This window comes from Strix aluco, chromosome 7 (assembly GCF_031877795.1).
Source record: "Strix aluco isolate bStrAlu1 chromosome 7, bStrAlu1.hap1, whole genome shotgun sequence".
Taxonomy (NCBI): Eukaryota; Metazoa; Chordata; class Aves; order Strigiformes; family Strigidae; genus Strix; species Strix aluco.
In genome coordinates this window covers 31,121,463-31,145,827 of record NC_133937.1, presented here as the reverse complement: position 1 = coordinate 31,145,827, position 24,365 = coordinate 31,121,463, and the positions used below count along the sequence as shown (strand labels likewise).

At 40.8% G+C, this 24,365-nt stretch overlaps 2 protein-coding genes across 2 annotated transcripts in view; one reads left to right on the top strand and one right to left on the bottom strand.

Moving 5' to 3' along the window:
* ZDHHC6 (zDHHC palmitoyltransferase 6) overlaps positions 1 to 11,087 on the top strand; it is a 23,901-nt gene extending 12,814 nt beyond the window's left edge. Inside the window, exon 10 of the mRNA XM_074831276.1 lies at positions 11,022 to 11,087. Coding sequence (XP_074687377.1) covers positions 11,022 to 11,032 — 11 coding nt within the window. The 3' untranslated portion in view covers positions 11,033 to 11,087. The remainder of the gene's footprint in view (positions 1 to 11,021) is intronic.
* ACSL5 (acyl-CoA synthetase long chain family member 5) lies at positions 3,179 to 24,365 on the bottom strand. Its single transcript, XM_074831271.1, has 21 exons — positions 24,262 to 24,365; positions 14,984 to 15,169; positions 14,326 to 14,434; positions 13,657 to 13,721; positions 13,479 to 13,580; positions 13,076 to 13,175; positions 11,710 to 11,888; positions 10,992 to 11,024; positions 10,737 to 10,788; positions 10,106 to 10,179; positions 9,576 to 9,653; positions 9,235 to 9,369; positions 8,618 to 8,752; positions 8,448 to 8,543; positions 7,835 to 7,907; positions 6,853 to 6,941; positions 6,656 to 6,772; positions 6,063 to 6,206; positions 5,009 to 5,110; positions 4,590 to 4,661; positions 3,179 to 4,149 (listed from the first exon to the last, which is right to left on the bottom strand). The coding sequence occupies exons 2-21, from the start codon at positions 15,137 to 15,139 to the stop codon at positions 4,009 to 4,011; spliced, it is 2,052 nt and encodes a 683-aa protein (XP_074687372.1). The 5' UTR covers positions 15,140 to 15,169; positions 24,262 to 24,365; the 3' UTR covers positions 3,179 to 4,008.

Sequence of the window (24,365 nt, the reverse complement as noted above, 5' to 3'; positions counted from 1 at the left end):
CCCTGGTTTTTGCTGGAGGAAGACCTTTGTTTATTAAGGAAAGGAGCAGGTATAGATCTGATATAGCTGTTCTGTGTTCTGCAGTAATTCATCAGGGAATTCAGTTGATTTTCTTTTAGGTTTGCATCCCTAGAGAAGTGAGATCTAGGGGAAGCAGAAAGCAAGTGTCTTTTTCTCACAGCAGTTAGCTGTATTGAACACTCTCTTGCTTTTCCCTGAGGGAAGAATTGCTGTTTTTATAATTTTGAGCTTCGCATCTTTTCTATCATCTATCAGCAAGTCTAGACTCGCGATGCCACACTAGCCTAGCTCAGGCTCTAGTATGATGGAAGGTAAGGGTAACTGCATACTGAAGTGGAACTCTGCCCTCCTATTAAAAGAAAAACAATCAAATAGACTAGTAAGAAATAGCCACTTACTTTAGTTCAGGCAGTTTTTGCACCAAAACAGAAACAGAATCTGTCATAAAAGCAAACAATATTGGCCATGTTAAATTATCTCAGGCAGCCTGTTCAACCACCAAATCAATGAAAATTTTGGTTTCTACTCATCTGTCCTTGCTGTGACCTTCAATCTGAAGAGAGTCTCCTTTGCAGAGTGATGCCACTGACCATGCCAGGTGTCTCAATTCTTACTGAGGAAGGGGCTGGATTACCATATACAACAGGCTGTGCAAAAGACTAGCCTTGGTATTCTCATGCCTGGTAACTTTGAGGTGATTACCAATAGTAAAAGAAATCGATGGAAGAGTGAGTTCTCTCCTCCTCAATAGTACTAACCAAGAGGCTTCTGATTTTAATCCAGATCTCTTAAGAGTTGAGTAAATACAAGCTCATGCTAGAGTTTAAGCATCTCCCATATATTTACTCAAGTGCAAAACAGTGACCAGGAGGAGAAAAGAGAACTTCCCTGTTAGGAAGACAGTGATTTGCAGGTTATTTAGTTTTTACAATTGAGTTGCCTAGTTATGGCATTAGAGAATGATTCTAGACCTGTCTTGCTGAAATAAGAACCTCATTAAAGCCAGATTATGAATTAAGAGTCAGTATTTCCCTCTGAACACTTCCTCTCTGGATCAGGAACCGAAGAGACTAACCAGTACACAGGGGTTGTTTCATAGAGATGGAAAGAAAATACACTTAACAAATTGCATTTTGGTATACAATCCTTACATGATTTGGAGAGCTGAAATCAGCAACCTAATTCTTGATGCAGTACATATGAGTTGTTTCCAATTTGTTAAGTAAAAGGAAGCTATATTATCACCATTAATATTAAATATCTGCCTTATGTGAATCATATCTTTATTAGTCATATTATCTCATTATTCAGCATATATGCACATCTATACTGCAGACTAAATGGATCAATTCATAATGGACAGCTACTAGTCAAGAGCTTTTTTAAGCGATTAGAGAAGACTTAATGTTACCATGGCGCCAATCTCTATTATGGGAAAAAATTTGCAAAGAATTGAACTTCATTGTACCTATAGCCATCCCTACATCAGGTCTTTGTTCACTGGGTATAACAGTGCTTCAGGCCTACTATAGCTTTCTCTAGTGCTCAAACAATAGCCTGAAATAATTTTTGCACCACTTCAGTGCAAGCATACCTAAAGTACTTCTGTTTTCACTTCAGATCTCTATTGTGTGAACAGTTCATAGGGCAGAAGCGGCACCCAAGAGACCAGTTTCAGACCAATTTATGCTTGGAATTGCTACGTATGGTTTATTGGTCAGACAGTGCCATTACCCGTTCAGTTCCATCTTTATAACAGCTACTAACAGATGCCACAGACATGAAAAATCTAAAGCATTGTAGTTTGCCACTATGAGAGGAGGCTTAATTGCCATTAAGAGCAAACCAAGAGATCGAGGTGTTTCCTCTTTCAAAAGAGAAAGCAGCTCTACTGTATTAGTGACCTGTACAAAGTCACTACTTTGTACAGAAGTGGCACGGAAAAGTAGGCACCCTCTACTCAGTTCACAAATAAGAGATCCCTTTAAGCTGAGTGAAGCCCTGCGATTGGTATCTGAACACGGCTAGCTGAAGGGCCCACCACAGCCCATACTGGGCTTCAACATCCAGGCAGATCTCTGTAGGGAAATTTCACTTGTTGATACAATAAACAAAGTACTTTCTGGACACTGCAGCAGGTGGCATCACAGGATTCAGCTTCAAGTTTATACACATCTCAGTTGCACTAGATTTACTGTCCCCGACTGAATTGCTCATCGGAACCCAAAACCAGTTTCAGTATACATTTCCTCTTCCCTCTGGTTACTTTTTCTTTGCCCAGTCTTACCTGGGGGAAAAGATTTAGCCATCAGTAACTTTTAAGTCACATTAACAAAGCATGGGAAAGATGAGCAGCTTAGTTACATGCACTTTTAGAGTCTTAGAAGCCTTTATAGCCTCAGGTTATGACAAGCACAGTAAGTGACAGAACAGTTACCTGAAAATGTCGAGGTCTTTGGGCCTAGACTAGAAACAGAACTGCGTCAGTCATTTTAACTAGTGAAAACTAGAGATGCTTCCTAGCAAGGGGTAGGTCTTTCCTGACCAACAAATCTACTGGTTGCTTTGACTTTGGGATATCTGACCAAGAGCATTAAATACAAGAGGGGAACAGCCACTAACTGTAAGAATCTGGCACAGACAAGGAGAATTGGCACAGGAAAGCTGCATGTACTCCTCCGCCATGTTACATCCTTGTTAGCACTGCATTGCCCTTTGAACTGATAGAGCAGACTACCACAAGGATGGAGAGGAACTGTCAGCAGAGACAGCACACACTGATTGAAGACATGTTTCTAAAGGTAGAGACAGTACTCATCTTGCCTAAATAATTTTCTAAAGAAGTAGCTTTAGCCCTAGAAAATGGTATCTGATGCCTTATTTCATGTCATAGCCTGAGCTGGAAGACGGAATTTATGCTGAAGACTTTGGCACATATTGCCTTACTACAAGAAAAGGAAATCTGAGTAGAGGAGCAACATTTGATTTGGCACTATCTTATTGCCTCATGGTTTGAGCTGTGGCTGAGCAGTGACAGCATAGGAAATGTTAGCTTTCTGCAGCAGTTGTGTTTGAGCTGCAGCTATACATAACCTGGTAGCAGTAAACCTTACAGTTGACAGTCTGGTGGCAGCAGAGACAAGTCACTCACACAGGCTTTGGTTTGATTATGCAGTTACAATTTATTGCTTGCTATATCCTTAGGAATGACAGCTAACGTTTTCCACTTATTACGCTCAAATTAGTAAGCGTAGAGGCTTTGTAACTGCCATTGCATTTGAGAACATGTGCAAAACCGGATCCAGGGCCACCCATACTAGAGTATAAACATGTACTTTGTAAATTAGTTGATGCCAGACTACTCATTTTCATTAAAAACATACTGTGTGGTCCAGGGCTAGGAACAGGAATTTCACTTCTGTAATTGCTGAACAGATGTTAAACTCCAATTCATATTGTGATAGCTTGAGTTGAGACAGGTTATAGCATCCTGACTGGAAACTGAAGTGTTGTTTTCCTGCACTTTGTTTTTCATCTATCCCCCCCCCAAAAAAAAAAAAAAAAAAAACAAACAAAAAACACAACATGTAACTGCAGGAAAGAGTTCAGTCTGATTGCAGATCAATCCACAAAAGGTCACAATGGAGTTCATAGTTGGAGCAGGAAAACAAGATCTGCTTTTGTCGGTGAGAAGTGCATACAGCTGCCTTTTAAAGGCTCGAGTGTTGTTGCACTTCAGTCATAGTCCAAGGAAGATGAAAATTCTGGCTTTGCCTAGACAGCTGATGCTTAGTCCTGCAAGATGCGAACGCTGCCAGTTGTCAGTTATACTATAGCCATCTTCATCTGAAAGTCATTTTTCCCAGGATACCAGAAACAATATATTTAAGTTCTTGCTCCCCTCCACTCATGCCTGTGTTCTCCATAGGTCATGTAGTGTCACAGATTTGTCTGGATATTCCATGCAGTTTAAATTAAACTGGCCACTTATTCCTGTATACTTGAATAGAGGGACTCAATCTGCTTCTGGAAGAGTTTAACAAGCTCTGCTCGCTTTGCCTTCAGTGTTGGTGTCAAGAGTCCATTTTCTACAGAGAACATCTCTGTGTGGATGTACAGGTCTTTCACCTATTAAAAGAAAATAATTTAGCACTTGATGCTTACATAACTACTTAGAGGACAAATGGTTCTTCTCAGCTTCCTTGAGCTCAGTGCAAGAACTCAATCTCAGGAGCTCAGATAGCTAAACTGGTTTTTGATGTAAGTCAAACTCCTTTTGGCTGACACAGCAAGAGAATAGGCTGGAACTACAGTACAGCTGCTGCAGCCTATGGTGAACCTCCACTCCATCTCATGGCAAGTGCTACTGCTGCCCTCCCTGTACAGCCACCTGTCTCTTTGTGAAGAGACAGCCAGCCAGTTAGTGTTTCACTGCCTACATCAATCAGTTGTCCAGGGTAGCTGTCTTAAGTCCCATCCTGGCACAGTCAATAACAGGAATGAAGGCTTCCCAGCCATTGCATTAGCAATACAGCTTCTTGTGACAAGCAGGATTTGGAAGTACTCACTTGTTCAAAGGATTTAAGGCCAGCCTCTCTCCCCAGTCTGATCATATCTTCTAAAATAGCTTTCTTCACTGCCTAGAAGAAACAGAACAGGAGCAGAGTAAAGCTGCCATTATGTAATTGCAACTCAAGACCATACCCATTGCCCAGTCAGTGAAAACCAAAGTTGGCAAGAATACTTATACATATTTCAACATTCAAGATTTCCCATATTAAGAACACTACAAGGTCGTGTCTATCTTCTCATTCAAAAAGAAGCAGTGATAGCCCTGAAAGATCAAGAGACACCTATACTTAGTTCCAGATTTTACTGTAAGGCTGCTTGCATGACTCACCCAGCATTAAGCTGGTTTAATTTACAAAAGATTGGGCTTCAGAATTAAATTCTGTCTATAACCCACTAAAAACATAAAGCCACTCACTGGATTTTTGCAGACATCTTCATAGGAACCTTTTACACCCAGTTTTGCTGCAAATTCTGGAAGCGTCTCAGGATCAGGAACCACTATACCTATTAGAAAAGACTGAAAACAAGTCGAAGTAGTCATGTTGAGACCCAAGATAAGGCATCTGAAATTACTTTGGTTGTCTGTGTGAACTCGATTGTGGACAGTGTGTCTACAACAAGCCACATCTACATCCCCATCCATTTCCAGAGTTTGGAAGGTAGCTACAAGGATTTTCAAGTCACTTATCTGAGTTCTGACAGCAGTAATTGAAGTACTAATGCAGTTTGTTACACGTACTGAATATGCCAGCAATTACTTTTGGCTGGTATAGAGAGTGAAGACTGGCCTCTGCTAGCATAGGTGACACCTCCGTGGCAAAGGGGTGGAGAAACACCTCTCCAGAGAAGGCTCCAGGGAGACCTTATTGCAGCCTTTTGATACTTAAAGGGGGCTTATAAGAAAGATCAGGACAAATATTTAGTAGGTCCTATTGCAATAGGACAAGGGGTAATGGTTTTAAACTAAAAGAGGATAGATTTAGACTAAATATAAGGACGACATTTTTTACAATGAGGGTGGTGAAACACTGGAACAGGTTGCCCAGAGGGGTGGTAGATGCCCTATCCCTGGAAACATTCAAGGTCAGGTGGGATGGGGGTCTGAGCAACCTGATCTAGTTGAAGATGTCCCTGCTCATTGCAGGGGGGGTTGGACTAGATGACCTTTAAAGGTCCCTTCCAGCCCAAATCATTCTATGATTCTAAACTGTACAGAGCTGACCTGATGTACTAATCCCATACAAGTATTTAATTAGCCTTTACCCAGTTTGCAACTTGATGCCAAGACCTCCATTTCTTTTGTGTCAATTGGGAAGGCTATGAGTCTGAAAGGATATTCCTATAAACATGGCACTCTTGGGAACAGATCTTGTTCAAGGGCTCTTGTATATGCATATGTTTGGGCCCTGATCTTCCAGAACTCATTGTGGGAGGAAACTTTCAGGATGCTCACTCCTAGCATCACTTACCCTCAGGCTTTCCCCATGTACAAAGACCTGGGCTACAGGAGCACTTCTGATATAGACATTTTCTATCTTCTCTGGAGCAATGTATTCTCCTTGTGCAAGTTTAAATATATTCTTCTTCCTATCAATGATCTTCAGTGTTCCATTCTAGAAGTTAAAGGTGGAGGCCATTAGTTTCAAGTCTCTGTCTTGCTTTATAAGAAGTAGAATATAATAGGTTTGATTATACTGTAGGAAAGGCTAGTTTGGAACTGCCTTTTTGCTCTCTACAGAGAGAAGGGGCACTTTGTCTAATTTCTCCCGTTAGCTCAGGACATGATTAGACAGCTCCTTTATTCTCCTGTTACAGAAAGCAAGACACCTTGTTGTTTTTCACTGTGGAAGTGACATAGTCTTAACTACTGGCCTAGCAGGTGTTATTTGAGATCTTGTAACCTAATTGGTCTTTGGAGCTTTGCCTGGAGTTACTTGGTGAATGATAGCAAAATACTGTTTAAGGCTTTTATCTTAGAATTCTCTTCTTCAGCTTTTCAGATTACTGTAAACTAGCCAGGAATTCACATCCAAGGGATAGTTTGTATTGAGCAATTACTCACTGACAACCATTTCCCTATGTCTCCAGTGTGGAGCCAGCCATCTTTATCAATTGCTTCTGCTGTCTTCTCAGGGTCTTTCAGATAACCCTTGAACACATTTGGTCCTTTAATGCAGACCTATAGCAACCACAGAACATTGTTAGTCACCAAGTCTTATGTTTCAGTATTTCCTGACACACACAGGAGATGGCACCTACCTCGCCTTCATTGTTAGAAGAGAAGTAGTTCATTTCTTCCACATCATCTAGTTTTATGATATTACAAGCCAGAGGGGCTCCAACATGGCCTAAGAGGAAAAAAAAAACCCAAGGACAGTTATGTTTTGGGGATTCTGCTAGCAGTTGGCCCTATTTGATCTAAAGCTAGAAAGACTAGGTCTTGAAATGAGATGGAAGAACTCAGATGCCCCCTACATATGAAATACTTCAGCAATAGTAGATACTTAATGGCTCTTTGTTCACTGCTTTAACAAGAACCAGCACTACTTAAAGGAGTCTGACACCAAATGTTCAAGAAAGTTATTGTAAAGCCATTTTCAGACAGTTAATGCAGGATAAGTAGCAGCTAAGTCTCAATGCTTAGAACCATTTATTGGTGTAATCAACCACACCAACCACGTACCACACTTGCCTCCACAGAACTGCCTCATAGACCCTGGTATTCGTTTGCGTTTCATCCTCATCATGCTCTGCAGTTATTATGTTCTCAAAGATGGTGACCTGAGCTTCAATTTAGAATACCCAATATTTAAAACATCCTTGCTAAGATGAAAGCTAAATCTTCAAGGTCAGGTAGTCCTTCAGGAAAGCAGTCATGATCATGTCTGATATTTTAGTCATAACTCTGAGTAAAACAAGTTATTTGGGAGCTAGTTTCTTAAAGCCATTTGGGAAGTCCTTGTCCAGTTTGCTCAGCTCTGTACAGACACTCCTTTCCTGTACAGTGGAACAGGGTCTAAGCTGACCTATGTCACTTTACACAAGAGATCCTCACCTACTTGTGTCAAGAATTTTGGTACCTATTAAGCATACAGGTGACTTGCTACCAAGACTCACTTTGAGGTTAAGTACTCAGGATTTAACTTTCATTGAACTGAAGGCTGTAGAGCACCTAAGCATGAGTGCCACTTTCTGTGGCACTGACAGATGTGGGAGAGTTTCCAAGTCTCAGCTACCATACCTGTTGTCCAGTCTCCAGGCATTGAGAAAGTACATCCAGCTGAGCATTCAGTCTGGCCATAAGCTTCAAATATCTGTGTCAGAAAGGATGAATATTCTTTGAACATCAAGTCCCTGGTGTGAAAGAGCTCAGTTTCAACTATGCCCATGCTCAAGTTGTCTTCTTAGGAAGGAAGCCAAGACAATCTTAGCCTTCAAGACTTCTTGGTCTTATTGGTGTAATGAGATGTTCTTCAAGTTCACCTATCCAAACTTTGGTTTGGTCACCTTGTTCTCTGAAATCTGTTCTCAAGTGTACTGCATTGGGAGCTCACTGACTGTCAGGATAAGCCACAAAGCTCAGGGGCAGCTGCCTGACTGAGTGCTGCATGTTCCTATTTCTGCTGCTTTATTCCTCTTCCCAGAGCCTACAGGATAGCTTTTTTGGTAGTGTTTGAAGCCAGCCCTGCGGAATTTTATTCCTGTTACAGTTAACTCAGATCAAGCAGCCTGTAAATATTGAAGACTGACTGCAATCTCCCCAGGAACAAGCTGGGCTGGATCACAGCTGTATCACTGGTCATTTATTTGGGCATAATCAAACAGGTCTTACTTTAAGAAAAACCTCAGCTTACCTGACAGCCTAATGCTGCTCTAAGAAATGTCAGGACAGAGGGAGATATAGGGGCTGCGCCTGTTACCATTATACGCACTCTTCCACCCATGGTTTCCTACAAGTGAAATAAAAGCCATCAGATCCTCAACTACTACATTGCTCAGCTTACTTACACTTGGAATAACTTACCTGAACTTTTTTGAAGATTAGCTGATCCCAAATGCTGTCATTTCGAATTATGCCCTGTTTTATTTCAGCCATCTTCATAATCACAGCAAAGTTTAACAGGCAACGTTTCACTGGGCTCTTTGCACCACTTTGTATCTGCAAGGAAAAATATCAGTGATTCTTGGGTTTAACTCACATCTGTACCTCCAGTTCCTGCTTTGTTAGGAGGCACCACATCTTACTTCCATGTTCTAGGGCCTGTCTTCACTACTGCCATAGTCTAGGAGATGAACCAAGGGGCAATACTAATTTGTGTTATTGCTGACATACTTCAGCCATAGCTTTGGTGGACAGGGATCTTTCTAGCTTTGCACTTGCTTCATTTGCATTCCAAAAGTAAACAAACTCTTTGCCTCTGAACAGCAACAGATTTAACGCAGTCATGACAGTGTACACCATCCTTATACTCCAGGTCCCAGGACTCTTTCCACCTCCTCAGAAAGGATTTTACAGAATTCTTCCTGCTATAGAGTAATTAACTAGTGGGGATGTTATGATGCATTCAATATTAATTTAAACTTGTATCCTTGCTTAGATATATGAATACAAAGATAATTTAGCTAAAATTGCTCACATACCTTGTCATAGATTCTATTGAGCAGTCTTGGTACAACTGGAAATAGCGTTGGTTTCAAGGTTTTCATGTCATCTGTTAGCAACTTGATGTCTCCTTGAAAGAAGCCTACTTTTGCTCCACAGCTGTAGACCACAGTCTAAAAATTGAGCAAACTAAGCTTAGTCAAGGATAATTCCTAGCTTCATTAGCCATAATTATTTGTCTATGGAGAGCAGCATGATTTCCAGTGCCCAGTGGTAGGAAAGTTCTCATGTGAATAGGTTTTGAGGAAATACAGAAGGCTATTATACCTTTTAGTATAATTTGATTTATAGAAGCTCAGATGCATATATCCGTACATACCTGTACAACTCTCTCAAACATGTGAGCCAAGGGAAGATAGGACATGGTGATATCTGAACTTGTACACTCAACTGTGTTCTAGAGGGGAAAGAAATAGATTAGCACTCCCTATGCCTGCCTGAGTTACTCTTAAGTAGAAAGTGAATAAAGTTTGGATCAATTTGAGTACTTCAAAATAGACACTTCAAATGACTGAAGCAACTCAGGCTCATCCATCACCTCTTCAAAATTTGCAGCTGTAACTCAGCCATACTAGATCAAGATTAGTTTAATGTTTTGGCAAGACTTGAAATAGGGCAGTTTAGTACTCTTGGCATTTAGGACTGAGTCATTCTAGAATAACTTCTGTGTAGAAGTTCTTGTTCAAAGTTAAACCAAGTTTCTTGCAATACTATTGTCCCATTGAAATATGGGCACTTAAGAAAGCGTGAGTTTGCTGGTAGTGAATGGTTTATAGAAAATGCCCACGTTAAAGCTAGTTTCATGACTTGAGTGACATAGCCTAGAGATCACCATTAGCAGTAGCTTACCTCTGTACTTCTAAGGAAGGCAGCAGCATTTGCAACAACATTTTGATGTGTCAGCATGGCTCCTTTAGGGTTACCTTTGGAGAGATCAAGCAAAGTCAGCTGTGGCTCTGACTGCTTCTGCTGTCAGTTTCCCATGTCTTGTTTGGCTCAGTTTGAACTATCTTGTTATTAGGCTCAGTCATAACATGCCTTGTCTTAAGAGATCACAAATATGCTTCATCTTGAGCACTTTCAGCTATGGATATTATATAAAGGAAATGTCTACTGAAACAGCAGAGTAATTAGGAGTAGCATAGAGAATGCTGAAACAAGATGTTTCTCTAGCCCCTGTGGATCAGAATACAGACACAGTTAAACAACCAATCTCTTTAACATTAAGACTCTGTATTTTTCATAGGGTAAGACAATATGAATTTGGCTATTCTTCCCCCCAGCTCTAAGCAGCTTTATCTTAGTGTACTTGACTTGTAGTGACAATGTCCCAAGTAAAATGCAGTAGTGGCTTGACACTGTTCTAATTTACTGTTTTACTTCTATGTTGTTAGCATTTCCCTTTTTTGTGTTGGAAAGCTATTTTTTTCAGCACAGGGAGATTGTTTTAGTGGGGAAGCATCACTATATATTCTCTTACCTGTTGTTCCACTAGTAAAACACACGATGCAAAGATCTTCAGGCTTAGGAGGCTAGAGGGAAAAAGCCACATAAAGTCACCAGAGTAAGGATTATGTTGCTTATCAGTATCTACATACACTTCCTAAAGTGGGATGAACCAGGAATTCTGTTTGGAAACACCATGACAAGATACAAAAAAACTCTGCCTCTTCTACTAGCAGCATGGCAAGAGACTAGTTTTGCAAGTTTATAACTGTTCCACAGAGATACTTACAACTGGTTCTCTGATGTTGTTTCTTCCCAGCTCCTGTGTGAGAGAGAAAACACAACAACTGAAGCAGAAAGACATGCAACAACAGTACATGAACAGGTAACTGCATTTCAAACACAACAGTTGTTTTTCCTTTATCTCTTGATACTCTGTCTCATTCGGAAGGAGATGTTGGTCTTCCTGAATTTAGTACATGCAACTTGGAAAAGCTGACTCTTGGGGTTGTGAAAAATTTGAGTGTTTAGAAAGTGATCAGAACTACTTAAGGAATTTGGAAGTCCTGAGTGGAGATATTTCATTTTATTTGATGTAGGACACATCTCTTATACTTCACATGTGTGCATCATATCTGGAAGATTAAGCCTAATATTGGGATGTCAAAGCAGACAGTAATTTGCACTTACAGTTTCACTTAGACTCAACTGCCAGCTTAGAAGCCTGATAAATCCTGTTACAACTGCACCATTAACTAAGCTAAGGAAGTCTTCAGTTTAATGCATACTGACTGTCCACTAGACATGGACACAACTTAAGTCAATGGTTTGAACTCTGCAAGTCCATTTGGCTAAATATATCAAGTTTCAAAATGACTGCTCATCAAGATCTCAGGTACAGGTGTGACAACTGGATAATGCTTACATTAAAGTGTCATTGTTGCCTGAGAAGGTCCAATTGTCTGGCTGGCAAGGTATTCCTCTGCAAGAAGCCTTCAGTCACCTACCTCAACCTCCTGCAGTGCTAGAATTTCAACTCCCACTTTAGCTCCTCTGTCCTTGAGCTCTTTATCAAAGAGATCCATGAGAATGATAGTCTTCAGACATGGGGTCTTCTCTTGCTCACAGTTCTCAAGCAAGGTCTGTGCCTTCTCAGGCTTATCACAGATCACTATGCTTATGTCAGCTATAGAAAAGGAATTACATTTCAGAAGTCTGTTTAGAAGACATGAGGCAAGTGAGTAACTGCTCAGTAGCACATACATTTAGAACATAGCATTGGTTTGTTCTAAATCCATTTGCATTTGTTCATATGGATTCAGAGGCTGGCTTACAGTGCTAAAAAGGTTCCTCCTATCATGGCCAACTGATTGGGCAAACAAAGTGAGGGCAAATGCTGAGGAACTAAAGACAGATATCTTCAGTCACAGTCAAAATAGGCATTCAAACTTTTGTTATTGCCATAAAAGCTCAGAATTGTTCTCACTGTTTAGGTTTAGCCATCTTAAATCTAAAGAAATTTAGACCTGTTTGATGGAAGTAGCTAAAGTTCTTGAGTTAATGCCTTAGCTTCCCTGCATGTGCGAGAGTTTTATGCAATTACAAATTGAGTCAGCAGAGGAATTGGATTCACCTGAATATGCCAGTTTCCCATTAGCCTAGTGAGCAACAGCTGTGTAGTCCCAAGGCAAGACCTGTTTACAAGGTTCACCAGCATAACTGTTGAAGTGATTTTGCTTGGCAAATCCTGCTTATGGGTTGGATCCTAGATTGCTGTGACAGCAGTGAATATTTTTTTCTCCCCATATATCCTCTGAGACTGGGGGAAGAAAGTGTTAAGATTTATTCAAGCTTCCTCACCAGTTTCTTCCACGATGGGATGCTAGTTGTGGCTTCTGTAGAACAACAGGCCCTAACCAGATAGATTAAACAGATTTAGGCATATCTTTAGCCCTCTTCCTCCACTCTTTACATCCTACAACTTTAAATCAGAAACACACATCTAGTCTTAATTTGCATGCAAGCCTGTCTACATTGTTTGATTGTTTGGCAGTGTGGGAGTTCAAGATTGCTAAACCTCAAATAGCAAATAGTTGAGTACTCTGATTGCAGGATGGTCCACAGGATCTAGCAGGTTTTCAGTGAACTTGCATTCAAGACACTAGGAGACATAGGAATTCCACTGGCTTCTAGGCATTGAACCATGTCCCCTGCAAAGTAGCTACATTTACAGAAATAAATTATCTATAAAAGTATAAAAGCAGAAACGTTAAAGCTACTCTGATTTTTGCATCAAATTCTCTTGAACTTCAGCCTTCTCAAAACAACGTCTTTTAGAGAAGTCATTATGAAATAGTAGAAGTCAGTATTTACCTTTGTTAACAATATATACAATGGCCTCTGGCCCCAGAGTGTCGTAGAGTGGAACAGCAACCATTGAGTAAGTGTAGCAGGCATACTCTGAAATGATCCACTGAAGAGAGAAAATAGTACAGTTAAGGAAAACTATCAGCTCACAAGACGGGATTACGTTCAAAGATCATACAGCTTGACTAGTCCATTCTCACATTAGTAGTGAGGGTTGGGTAAGGAAGTGTGTCCATGAGATTCTTAGAGTAGTGAGGGTTCAAGGTCATTGTATTACATGCCTGGCATGGTATGTACTCAGCCAGTTGTGATTGTTCCTCCTGTGGCCTCAAGCTATTTAAATACAGACCCTCCTCTCTCCCCAAGCTGTCAGAATATTCTGGGAAGTAATAATCAATTTGTTGCTTACCTCTGGCCTATTCTGAGCAAAAATGCCAATAAACTGGTTTGGTGATGGTTTGCATCCTTTTTGCAGAAGCCCTGATCCCAGGTATTGAGCTCTGTCCAAAACCTGTAAGATAGTTTTCCCCCACTTTAGTGTTACAAGACAGTATCCCAAATTAAATTATGTCATGTACAATACTCACCTGTTTATATGTCAGCCACTGATAAGGTTGGTTGGGTTTTCTGTAGCCTAAGCAGCTGCCATTTCCTAATGGAAGAGTTCAGACAAGCCATTGTAAAGCTCAGTACTGAAGTTGCACTAACACTTCAATGCAACACTTTAAGTGGGAAATATTTTCAGTCAGACATCCAGCTAATTGCATGGAGCATGGAAGTGTAGTGCCCATAGTTAAGCACTCTGCCCAAACCAAGATTGTAAGACTGTTGCCTTTATCCTTACAAGCAATACTTCCAAGATCTGGTTATATTTTCCCATTTCACAACCCACATGAGATTGAAATAGCTTGAAAACTATCATATATTTTCATATTTATACCTGTTGTAAGCAGGCAGTAATTTTACATTTTACAAGACAAAGCAGAGTTGTTTCTTTCCAACTCCCTCTTCACTGAACTCTACCATCTTAAGCTTCTGATGTTTGTTCTTGCCTAGTCTGCCAACTAAGACTACTTCTAAATCGGGCTGGGGTAGGGCAGAGGAAATATGGTCACTTGTCATTCCATCCCACAGAAGGCTAGGAAAGCTTTTGCTAGCCTGAATTATTACTACAGACAAGAAGCAAGGCAAAAGAACTTGGAATAATTTTATTTACTTGTGATAGGCAAGTACTAACTAGCAGATGCAAAGCTTACCAGAAGCATGCAGTCCTCTCTGGAAAACTTCATACAGGGTTTTACCATCTTCAAAGTAGTAAGAAAGCAGGTTATTATCCGTCAGGAGTGCACCTCTTCTGGCTCCTCCCTAGGAACAGAGCACAGTTATGAAACATTGCAGAACAGATGCAGTATCATTTGTTCCTCAGCCGTTCTCCCAGCAATCCCCTTTAAAGCATTTCAATAGCATTGATTGTTAGGGAAGTCACATTTTCCTTCCTGATCTTGATCTACTCAGTCATATGCAGAGGAATATTCTAGATGGCCTAGATTAATATTCAATTACAGGTTATTAAAGTGGCCTTGACTAAGATTGAGTGCTACCACTTGCCTGTGTACATGAAGTCTTAACACCAGCCTCAAAGCTGATGCAAAGCATTTCAAATACAGAAAAAAGTCAGTGACAGCCAAGGCCATCTGGTAAAAAGCCCACCTAACCCTGTTGGCAAGAGCTGCTGTTTCTTACTCTTAGTATCTTAAGACTTCCCTTCTCCCTACCATACTTTCGAGTTGTACACTTGGGAGAGAAGGCTGTGTAGGACAGGAGAGTTTTCACTGATACTCAAAGAGTCAGAATGGATCAGTGTTCAGATTAAGATCAAAAATAGTCCATACCTATAAGCAGAGTAAGTATTACCTCAATTCCTACTGACTGCTTGTTCAAGTCAACAGGAGGCAAAACAGGTTTTGGCCTGCTTATCACCCACAGGAAGATGCCAGCTCCAAATACAATAAGACTAATCAATGCTGGTGTTGGGAGCGGTGAGAACAAGACTTGAAGTATCCAGATCATTGTGCTGGATCAATGGAGCCAGAGTTGAACCTGAAACAAACAGGAGGTTTAGTAGACATGAGTTAGACGCACTCACTACCTATGAGCCATGGTTACTGAAGTAGTTTGTTAAGCAATACTACAAATTATTTCAGCAGTTTTCCCCTAAAGAGTCCTGGTATAATAATGAAGCATGCTTATGCAATGCTTTAAGCCTCTTAAGAGATCTCAAGTCACCTGTCCCCATAAAGCTTAATCCATGCTGCATCCACCTCCACAAAAAGCTGAAGCCTGATGAAGTCAGACAAGGAACAGATAGATGTTAATTGTTTCTCTTTGAGAGTAAAAACCTGCCTGGGGAAAACCAGTATATAATTTCCCAAATTAAGTATAACCAAAAAATGCCTACAGTTCAGTGATGTGAGTAGTGGAAGCAAGAAAACTCGATATTATAGCTGTCCAATAGGAGGGGGTATTGTTAAAATAGTAGGGGTATTGCTAAATTACATGTTTGTTACACCTACATAAGTCTGCAGGACAAGCAGTATCTTCCTGATCAGCTGCTCTTACTGGAAAGCAGGGTTTATGCTGGACAAGTATTTCAAATAGTGAAGGTGTGTTCAGCATGCGATACGGCACAAGTCAAAACTGTGAAATTACTTTCCACTAGGAAGTGGTGACCTGAAAGTCAGTGTGTGCAGTGGAAGTCTAGCTGGGAAATATAGAAGCAGTTCTGCTGCTTGCATTCTCCAGTCTCTTCCTTCAAGGGCAAGGAAGCAAAAACTGAGAATGCAGGATTTCTTTTAAGAGACAAAGAGACATCTACCTCAGCGCCCTCTCTTAGAAACAAGTACTTTAATCTCTAAAATGTTCTGGTATGTTTAAGATTGAATGGCCAAGACAAATCTAGCACAGGTGACTGCTTTTTGTCTGAATCAACTCAGATCTCACCAACTTACCTTTGCTAGTGTCTAAACAGCTATGCAGGACATGACACATCACACTTTGCAAGATGAATAACCACACCCTTTCAAATTCCTTCATATAAATCAAGGGAACCAGGTCAGTAGATGGTATGTCAGCTAGCAACTAACTAAACAGCTGTACAAGAATACCAGGCATTCTGGAGCAATGGGCTCCAGTTTCCCTTGAACTATAACTCCAAGAAAGTTGAAGGTATTTTCCAAACAGTTAGTAAATTCAGCCAGGCCCCTAAATCAGAATTTGGATCTCTGAGCCCAGACTGACCAGTGTTGGATCACCCATATTTGGCTTATGGTTTTGTAGTTTTCAGTTTCCGGTGGCTCTGTTAATCAGCAATCCTAATGTGTTCGCTGGTGAGAGAAGGCATGCTTTGCCTGCTCAGCATCTGGATAAGAAAGGGTACTTCAGAGGCTTGTCATCAAGTCCAAGCTGTCCAAATCGTGTCACCTATGGATCTGAAAGGTACCAACTCCCTACACCTCTTTTCCACTCTAAGCCTTAGTTAGAACATGCCCTTCAAACTCCTGACCTTGGTCTCATGTATTGAAAGTCCAAAAAATTTGGACTACATCAAGAAAGGCAGGAACTGCCCTAGGCATTCTGCACTCATTGGCAGTGCCAGTCACTGGGCATATCAAACCTAGGAAGCACAAACATGTTCTTTCTGCAGCACAGAATATCACTCATTTCCAGACCTTTCCTTTGGGCCTTTATCAACTGAACCTGGAGAAATAAATTCCTTAAATCCAGGTGTGCTGATCAAGTTGACATTCAGGGCAAAGCCACCTAACAGTTTAGGTTCTAGTACTGCTCTGTTTGAAGACTGAAGAGTATTAATAAATTGAATTTGACAATTAGCTGCTCTTCATGATTTATATGGCCTTGTATGCCATTACTGGAGCAGTTAGAAAACTGCTTTCTGTAGGTGATTAAACAGTATCTCGTTTATGGTATGAGTCAGCCACCTCCTCTTTTGTTAACATGAACAAGTTACTTTTTTATAGCATGAACACTGAGGCAGCTTGGTAGAGGCAGCTCTACTCTCCAACTGAAGAGGAGTTGGGTATACAAACTTTATTCCTTTAACGCAGAGCCCACTACTAGTTCTGAGTGACAGAGCAAATGACACTTGTACCATTTGTATGAAATCAGCAAAACTAGACTTTGGCACATCTATTCTCACATCTTTTTAGAGGGATACCACAGTACTCATGTTCAATTCCCCTGAATTTTGATTAGTAGCAATCAGCTTGGGCTATTTTTCGGTCTTTTTCCATCCCCAGATGGGTCAAAAGGAGTTTGCACTCAGTGCATTTCAGATGACTCTTCCCTGGACATGAAATTTTTCAATCAGCTGTAAGAGAATAGAGCTATATGCAGGCAATTGAAGACACCACATGCCTGTCCAGCTGTACCAGTTTTAATGGCTGAAATGTGCTCTCATGTGGTCATTTTAATAGTAATTTTAAAACAATTTCGTAGAAACCAGGAAAGATTGGTTGTCTTTAGAGTATCATGCTAGAGGTAATAAACAGGGCTGGGGATCATGTCTATAGCACCAAGTCCTCTACTATAATGTATTAACACTGCTTAGCATTAACACTGCCTAATCAGACAGATCAGTGCAGTTGTCACAAATAGCTACTGTCTGTTACATGGACTTATTTGACAGAAAATTAACAGAGGACACCTGTCTGACCTTTTTGTGATAAGGATCAGAGAGCCCACTAACCCCAAATGTTCCATGCAGCACTAGGTAAGTCACCAAAAATCTTTCCATCAGAGTATCCTCATCTCACTGACTCACATGCAAGGCAGTTTGTGCCAAGACATCTAGGAAGACTGAACATCAGGCCCTGAAGGATGATGATGCTTGAGCAGAGAACTCTCCAAAGTCCAGAGAGAACACCTGATCCAGTTGAGAAAAGCGTGAAGATAATTAAATGCAGCAAAGCTTTTGCCTTCAGATTCTGAATCAATTCCACAAGTCTCTCACGTAGAGAGAAAGATAAACCAGACAGTAGTGTAATCCCGGTGTAACCTAACCAGCATCCCTATAGCTAGTCAAGGATGAGTTCCAGTTATAAGCCAAATGGATTTATCTCTAAAGCCTGGGAAGTATTGTATGCTCATTTGCTTCTAGGTTTGTTTGGTTTTTTTTTTAGTAACTGTCTTCATTAGCCCGCTTACACACTGAATGAGACTGTACATGTGAGAGCCAAAACCTAACATCCTTCAAAGTTACAGAAGTTAGTGTTGTGTCAAAAAAAGCAGATACCTAGATCTTGTTTGCAATACACAAAAAAAATGCTTTTCGTATCTGGATGTCTATTTTCAATTCTCCTACTTTATGAACAGAATAGTGACAGTGTTTTGCTTTTACTTTCCTACCACGTTTCCTCAGATGGCCTTTAGCCACTCCAATATAGGGTGTGTTATTCAGGTTGTGGCAAGAGACTGTGAGCAAATTTGTCTCAATTCCCAGCACTAGGACAGTTGTTTCCTATGCCTAGAGCTTCTACTGTAACTACCTGTCAAATGCAAGTCACTGCTAGTTAATCACTTCTGGTATCCTCCAAAAGCCACTTAGTCCTTCTGCCCTCAAAGCAGCAGAGCCAGCAGAGAGAATAGGAGTCTGTACTTGACAGAGTTTTCTGTCCATGGGAAGAGAACAGCTCTACCCTAGATCTGTCCTATGAAGCAACTACAACCAGAGCTTAACTCACAAATCCAAATGCCCTATACATAATACCTGGTCTATATCAAATGAGTGAAAACTCAACTCGGTGCAGCATGCGACAAAGCCAGGGCATTTTTTGACAGACACCAGCTTCCACTGCAGGGCAAGCCTGAGTGCTAGTCGCTTTCTTAAGCATGCGGGAAGTGGGGGTGGAGTGCTTAAAACCCCTGAGTTTTGAAGGGCTCAGCTCCCAGTGACCAGAAAGATACAAAATGCACAGGATGTCTCAAACCAACTGTTAGGCCTCTTACGCAATAAGATGCTAGACAGTTAAAGTGTACTTAGGTTGTCTGTCCTGATCAATGGTCAGGGATAAGATGCACAAGGCTCTGGAGTGCAAAGGCTTAGTTTTTATCAGAAGAGATTACAGTGATACCATTTACAGCCTTGAGTTCAGGAGTACATGTTCTCATTTCTACTGTAAACCCCATCATCCCCCCCAACCTCTACAGCAATTCCTCCACTTGTTAGAAGGAATGAAACAGTTATTCTCTACTCTCTCCACATCAGGAGATTCTCTCCACTGGAAAGTAACTGAGCTTTGTTGCTCCAAGCACATAAGTATGAAGAAAAAAAATCAGTGTCATCTTTATCACAGTAGTTCTTTACAGATGGCAAAGCAACCTCTGATACTCACACAATTTCAGAAGCAGTGGTCATGCACTGCATGGGAGAATGTTTTCTAGAGTTATATTCATTCTCTCAAGTTCGCCTTGCAAACAGCTTGCATACGCTTTTGAGGTGATCATGAGAACTTGTTGATCAGCGTTAGCAAGGTAACATTGACTTTTTCCAAGCAGGAAAAGTACAACTAACTACACTGGGCTCACTAATTAGTTAGCTAACCACCAGTAGCTCACTCTTTACATTTGTTTACACAGTGCAATTCTTGCCTGGTGTCCTGCAGATGTGAGCCACTGTGCCAGTTCTTACTCCTTGAAAGCATTATATCCCATCTTCCTCCAGCTGCAGCAAGAAGTCTTGTGTTCTGCAGGGTTTAGGAACATCTAACTTTTAGCATCCAGAGAGAAGCTACAGTCAGTGACTGATGAACAGAGCCATGTAAAAACCACAAAGCAAAATCCACAGTAACTTGCATTATGCCTAAGATACACTTTAGTTTGACTTTGCTTTCAGAGTACCTCTTATGAAAGTCAGAGCCAAACAGTTCAAGTACCTTTGATCTTGGCTGAGCAGCACTCTGCTAGGCGGTGGGAAAGACGCGCCTTAGTAACTTACTTTCAGGAAGTTTAGTTCTCTGTGGTTTCAGACTGCATGTTACAGGCTATTTCTGGGCCTTACTCATGAAACCTATTGAACTCAGGCTTTCAGTACACTTAAATAGAAAGCCATTTTTTATAAAGAATTTTACTAGGTCTGATACTACTGTCCCTCTCTCAGGCGGTCAGTGACACCACGACACCGCTTAGTACTAAATGTTGTTTTGTCAGATAAATTGAGAAGCCAAGCTTTCATATATTTTTTAATCAGGTTTTCTCTTTGAAAACTACATTCTCAGAAAGATAGAACATGTTCAATAGCCCTGTGAAGTTTTGAAAAAATTTAAAAATAGTCAGTATAATGCATTCTGTTACTGTTTATCCTGTTAGATAATACAGGATCACATTCTTGCAAAGCTTGCATTCACCAACATTATATTAATAGGAAATTATCTATAGACACACAAGCATGGTTTACAGAGCTAGAACTAAAGATCAACTTGAAAATTCACATAGAACTCTAAGAAAGCTAGAATATCATAATGTAGTACTTTACATAGCCGCATAGAGAAAAGGTAGCACTAAAAATTTCTAGATGCTAATGTCTTTTATCGCTACTTATTATTACACTTACATTACAAGGAGCAAAGAGCAAATATATATCTGAATTCAACTCAGCCTAAGATTAACATCTAACTGATAGCACGTTACCAGAGATTTCCTAGCGGGCTCATGAAAAACTCATTATCTTGAGCCTTCCAGCTAATCACTGCACTTGCACATAGGTTATAGTAAAGCCCACATGAGCAACAACAAGCAAGCCCCTTAGCAATAAAACAAGTAGTAGAACTTCGTTATAGAAGCAAATACAGGAATGAAAAACAGTGATCAAAACCACATACCATTGTGAAGATGGGGTGGGAAGCCAACCTCTTTTCCTTAAGTAAAGGGGAGCCTTGCCAGCACAGTAGTAAACTAGCACCAATTAGGTAACACTCATGTTAAAAACTACAGCTAGTTCCCTCTCCCCAGTTTAAATAAATCAGCGAGCAGAAAAGCATGCTGGGAAGGGAGCTTGTAAATGGGAGGAACTTGCATGGGGGAACTGAAGTGGTTTGAAAAAAAAAAAATAGGGAGGAAGTTGTTCAGTTTTTTTGTTTGTTGATGAAAAGAGCTTGAAGTTTATGTGTTTCTGAAGAGCTAGGTGAAAAGCAGACCAAAACTTTTTGAGACTGTATTTATCATTTATTGTTTATAATCTATTTGCTATTATTTTCTCTGTGTATAAAGCTGCACTCTCAACAATAGCAATTTTCTCTCTAGAGCTTCGTGTCCATTAAGCTGAGCAGAGCTGTGTAGCCTGTAATACCGACAAAATGCTTTGAGTACAGTATTTCTTATATAATGCTGTAACATACTTGCTGGTGGGCTGGATCCCCATTTCTGCTGCTGGTTTTGGTTTATTGGGTTTTGGTGGGTTTTTTGTTCATTTGGGTTTTTTTTCCTCAAAAGCTACCTCGTTTTTTCTGCTGTGGCGTAGACGTACATATGTGCAATTATTTGCACAAGGTAACGGTGAATCATGTTTCAAACTTCAGCTTTGTTTCCTGCTATGACAAGGAATTTTGTTATGGTTTTACAGTAGCATTTCTTTGTTTAAAAGGTTATAGCTACTGCAGTTTCCCTTTTTCTCTCTGATGCTTGTCTAATATAACTGGAATTTTGCAGCAGGTTTGGAGGGGTGGGAAGACAGTAGCTTCACCTATCTTTTTTCTTTAGTGCTGACCTCAGACCTTGGAATTGTTTTCCCCCTTAACAGTTTGCCCATCTGAAAGTTTTTCTATGCTGCATGATTTCAGAATAATCTGTTTAGGTAGATTAACTATAGCTAGCTAGGATGGAATAACATAGCATGTACTTGCACCCAGAAGACAATCTGTCCTGGACCTTGGCTTGCTAAAACACATAGCCTCTGCTAATTGCAAATATGTTTTTATTGCTGCTGTAAACTTTACGCTATTCAGGTAAAGCTAACTTACACTGTAATTGTGGCATTATTTAGCAATGCAGATATACTTTTAGGAAAGCTGTGGCTTAATTCACTGATTTTGCTGTACGCTTTATATGAAGATGTAAAAGAAATCGCTTGTTCTGCATGAAACTTCTCTGCCTTTGGCTTTGCCTACCCAGACCTGTTCCTGTGACATTTAAGTGAAGCTGTGAGCTTCAACTTTAATAGTGCCCGTCAGGGTGCACTTATGCTTAGAGAAAGGCAATGCCTCTTACAGAGAAGGGAAAGAAGGCCCGGCTTCCTGCCCAGACAGCTCCATGATCACCTTCTTTGAGTGCCTCTCTGACGGTTTTCCCCCTTCAGATATCTGGCCTCAGGCTGTTATGTTTCCAGGAGAAAGAGACAAAGCAGTGAATCTGCCCTGTCTCTGATCAGCTGTTGGTTAGCAATGCTGTGTATATTCTATGCATTGACTTTGGTTGTGGGTTGAAAGAACATGCCTGCAGTGCCGTCCTACCTGGCCTGCCAGAAGCCCAACATATGATGCGGAGGTCCCTGCGCTGGTAAACTTACTCTGCATTGCTTGGACTGAGGGGGTCTCACAGCTCCAACATAAATTGGATTAAGGGATGCACATAGAGAAGCCATGGGGAGGATATCTGTTTCTTAATGATTTGTTCTGTTTAATGCTCATAAATTAGAACACAGCAGACACTCTTTCCCCAGTTTTCATAAGTGACATGCAAATTTGAGGCTTTTAATTTTTGGTACTGCATCAAATGATCTGAATAAACTCCAGATTTTTATGAGGCGCAGATCCATTTGTTGCTAGTAATTCTCTGCCAAAAAATAAAGCAGAGTCATAACTCAACCTTTGCTTCTTTTTGTACATGTATATAAAAATGTACACCTGCATCTTTCGTGCCCACTAGCAAATTAAGAGGAGCAGTAGGTAGAGTATGTATATAGAGAGTTCAAGTTCTTTCCTTTCTGTTGTTGCTGTCACAAAAGGTTTGCACAGAGGATGGATAAGATGAGCTTTTATAATAAACCTTAAGGTCATGGCACAACATGAGCTTTTGCTAGCCAAAGATGCCAAAATAGTCCATCTACCTATAGAAAATAGCAAAGGATGTAAATAAGTGAAGGGGAAGCATTAGCTCAGTGGCAGTTTTCTCTGTTGTCACTTCGAGTTGGATCTAAATTTTGTGAGTCTGTGGGAAGTGTGGGCTTTATCTGAAGGATATTTGAATTCCAGTTTGTTTTCTTAATGCTATGAAAATAGTCATTCTTTATTGCTCTGCTACACTTTTCAAGGGCAGCCTTCTGGCTTTTGTAAAGCAGAGAAACTGTACAGGGACATAAATAATCTTCTTGGAGCATAAGTGGGTGCCGCAGAGAAGGTAGCATGGACAGGGCAATGGGTTTAGGACTTGGAAGAGCAGCATGCTTTTTGCCAGTTTTCTTACTTGCAGCTTGATTTCTGGTTAACCCACTATCCTCTCCTTTATTACAGCTGCAGCTCTGTACACAAGCAAGAGCTTGGAGAAGGCTCCATCTCTATAGCTATACCAAGCAGTTGTACCAAGGCGATGGCAGCAGCCTGGTGTGTCATAGTCTAAGATCTGTGCTTTTCGAACATTGAAAAAGGCATTATAGCCAGCTTCTGTGTTTCTAGTTAGGAATTAAGGTCCTGTTGCCAATAAGCTTGTGTGTATAAATGATCTAGCATGTAAGAAGACTGACAAGATTTCAAAACCTGCCTGCAATGCTGTGGAACCAATGATTCATCTATTTCTGGAACTCTGTTTTAAACATGAGTCTGAATGAGAGCCTGGTACTGGTACTCTGTGCACTGTATCTTTAAATAGACGTAACTAACAAACTGATAAGAAAATGGCTTCAGCCTGGATGGTAGTCAGGTTTCCAGTTCCAGTCAAACTATAGCAACAGGGAGTGTTCAGGTGATTGCTCTTGCTCAGACTGTGATTTCTCTGTATGCCACCCCTGAGCCCATGCAGCCAGTTCGCAGCTGTCGCCTTTAACAGCACACAGTGTGATGAGAGGAGCGCATTGGATCCAGGCATTGCAGCAAATTAAGTCTATTATCCCACTTGCAGTTTCTCTGCAGGGGCAGGAAGCCTAGTACTTGGGAAACATGGGCTCTGATCAGGAGAGATTTGCTTACCTTCCTTCAGCGGTGGAGGAGGGTGGAGGGGCCGGTACAGCTTGCTTCCTCCGCTGCTTTACAACTCCAAGTGGGTGTTCAAGGGTTGGTGCTTTCCCAGCTCC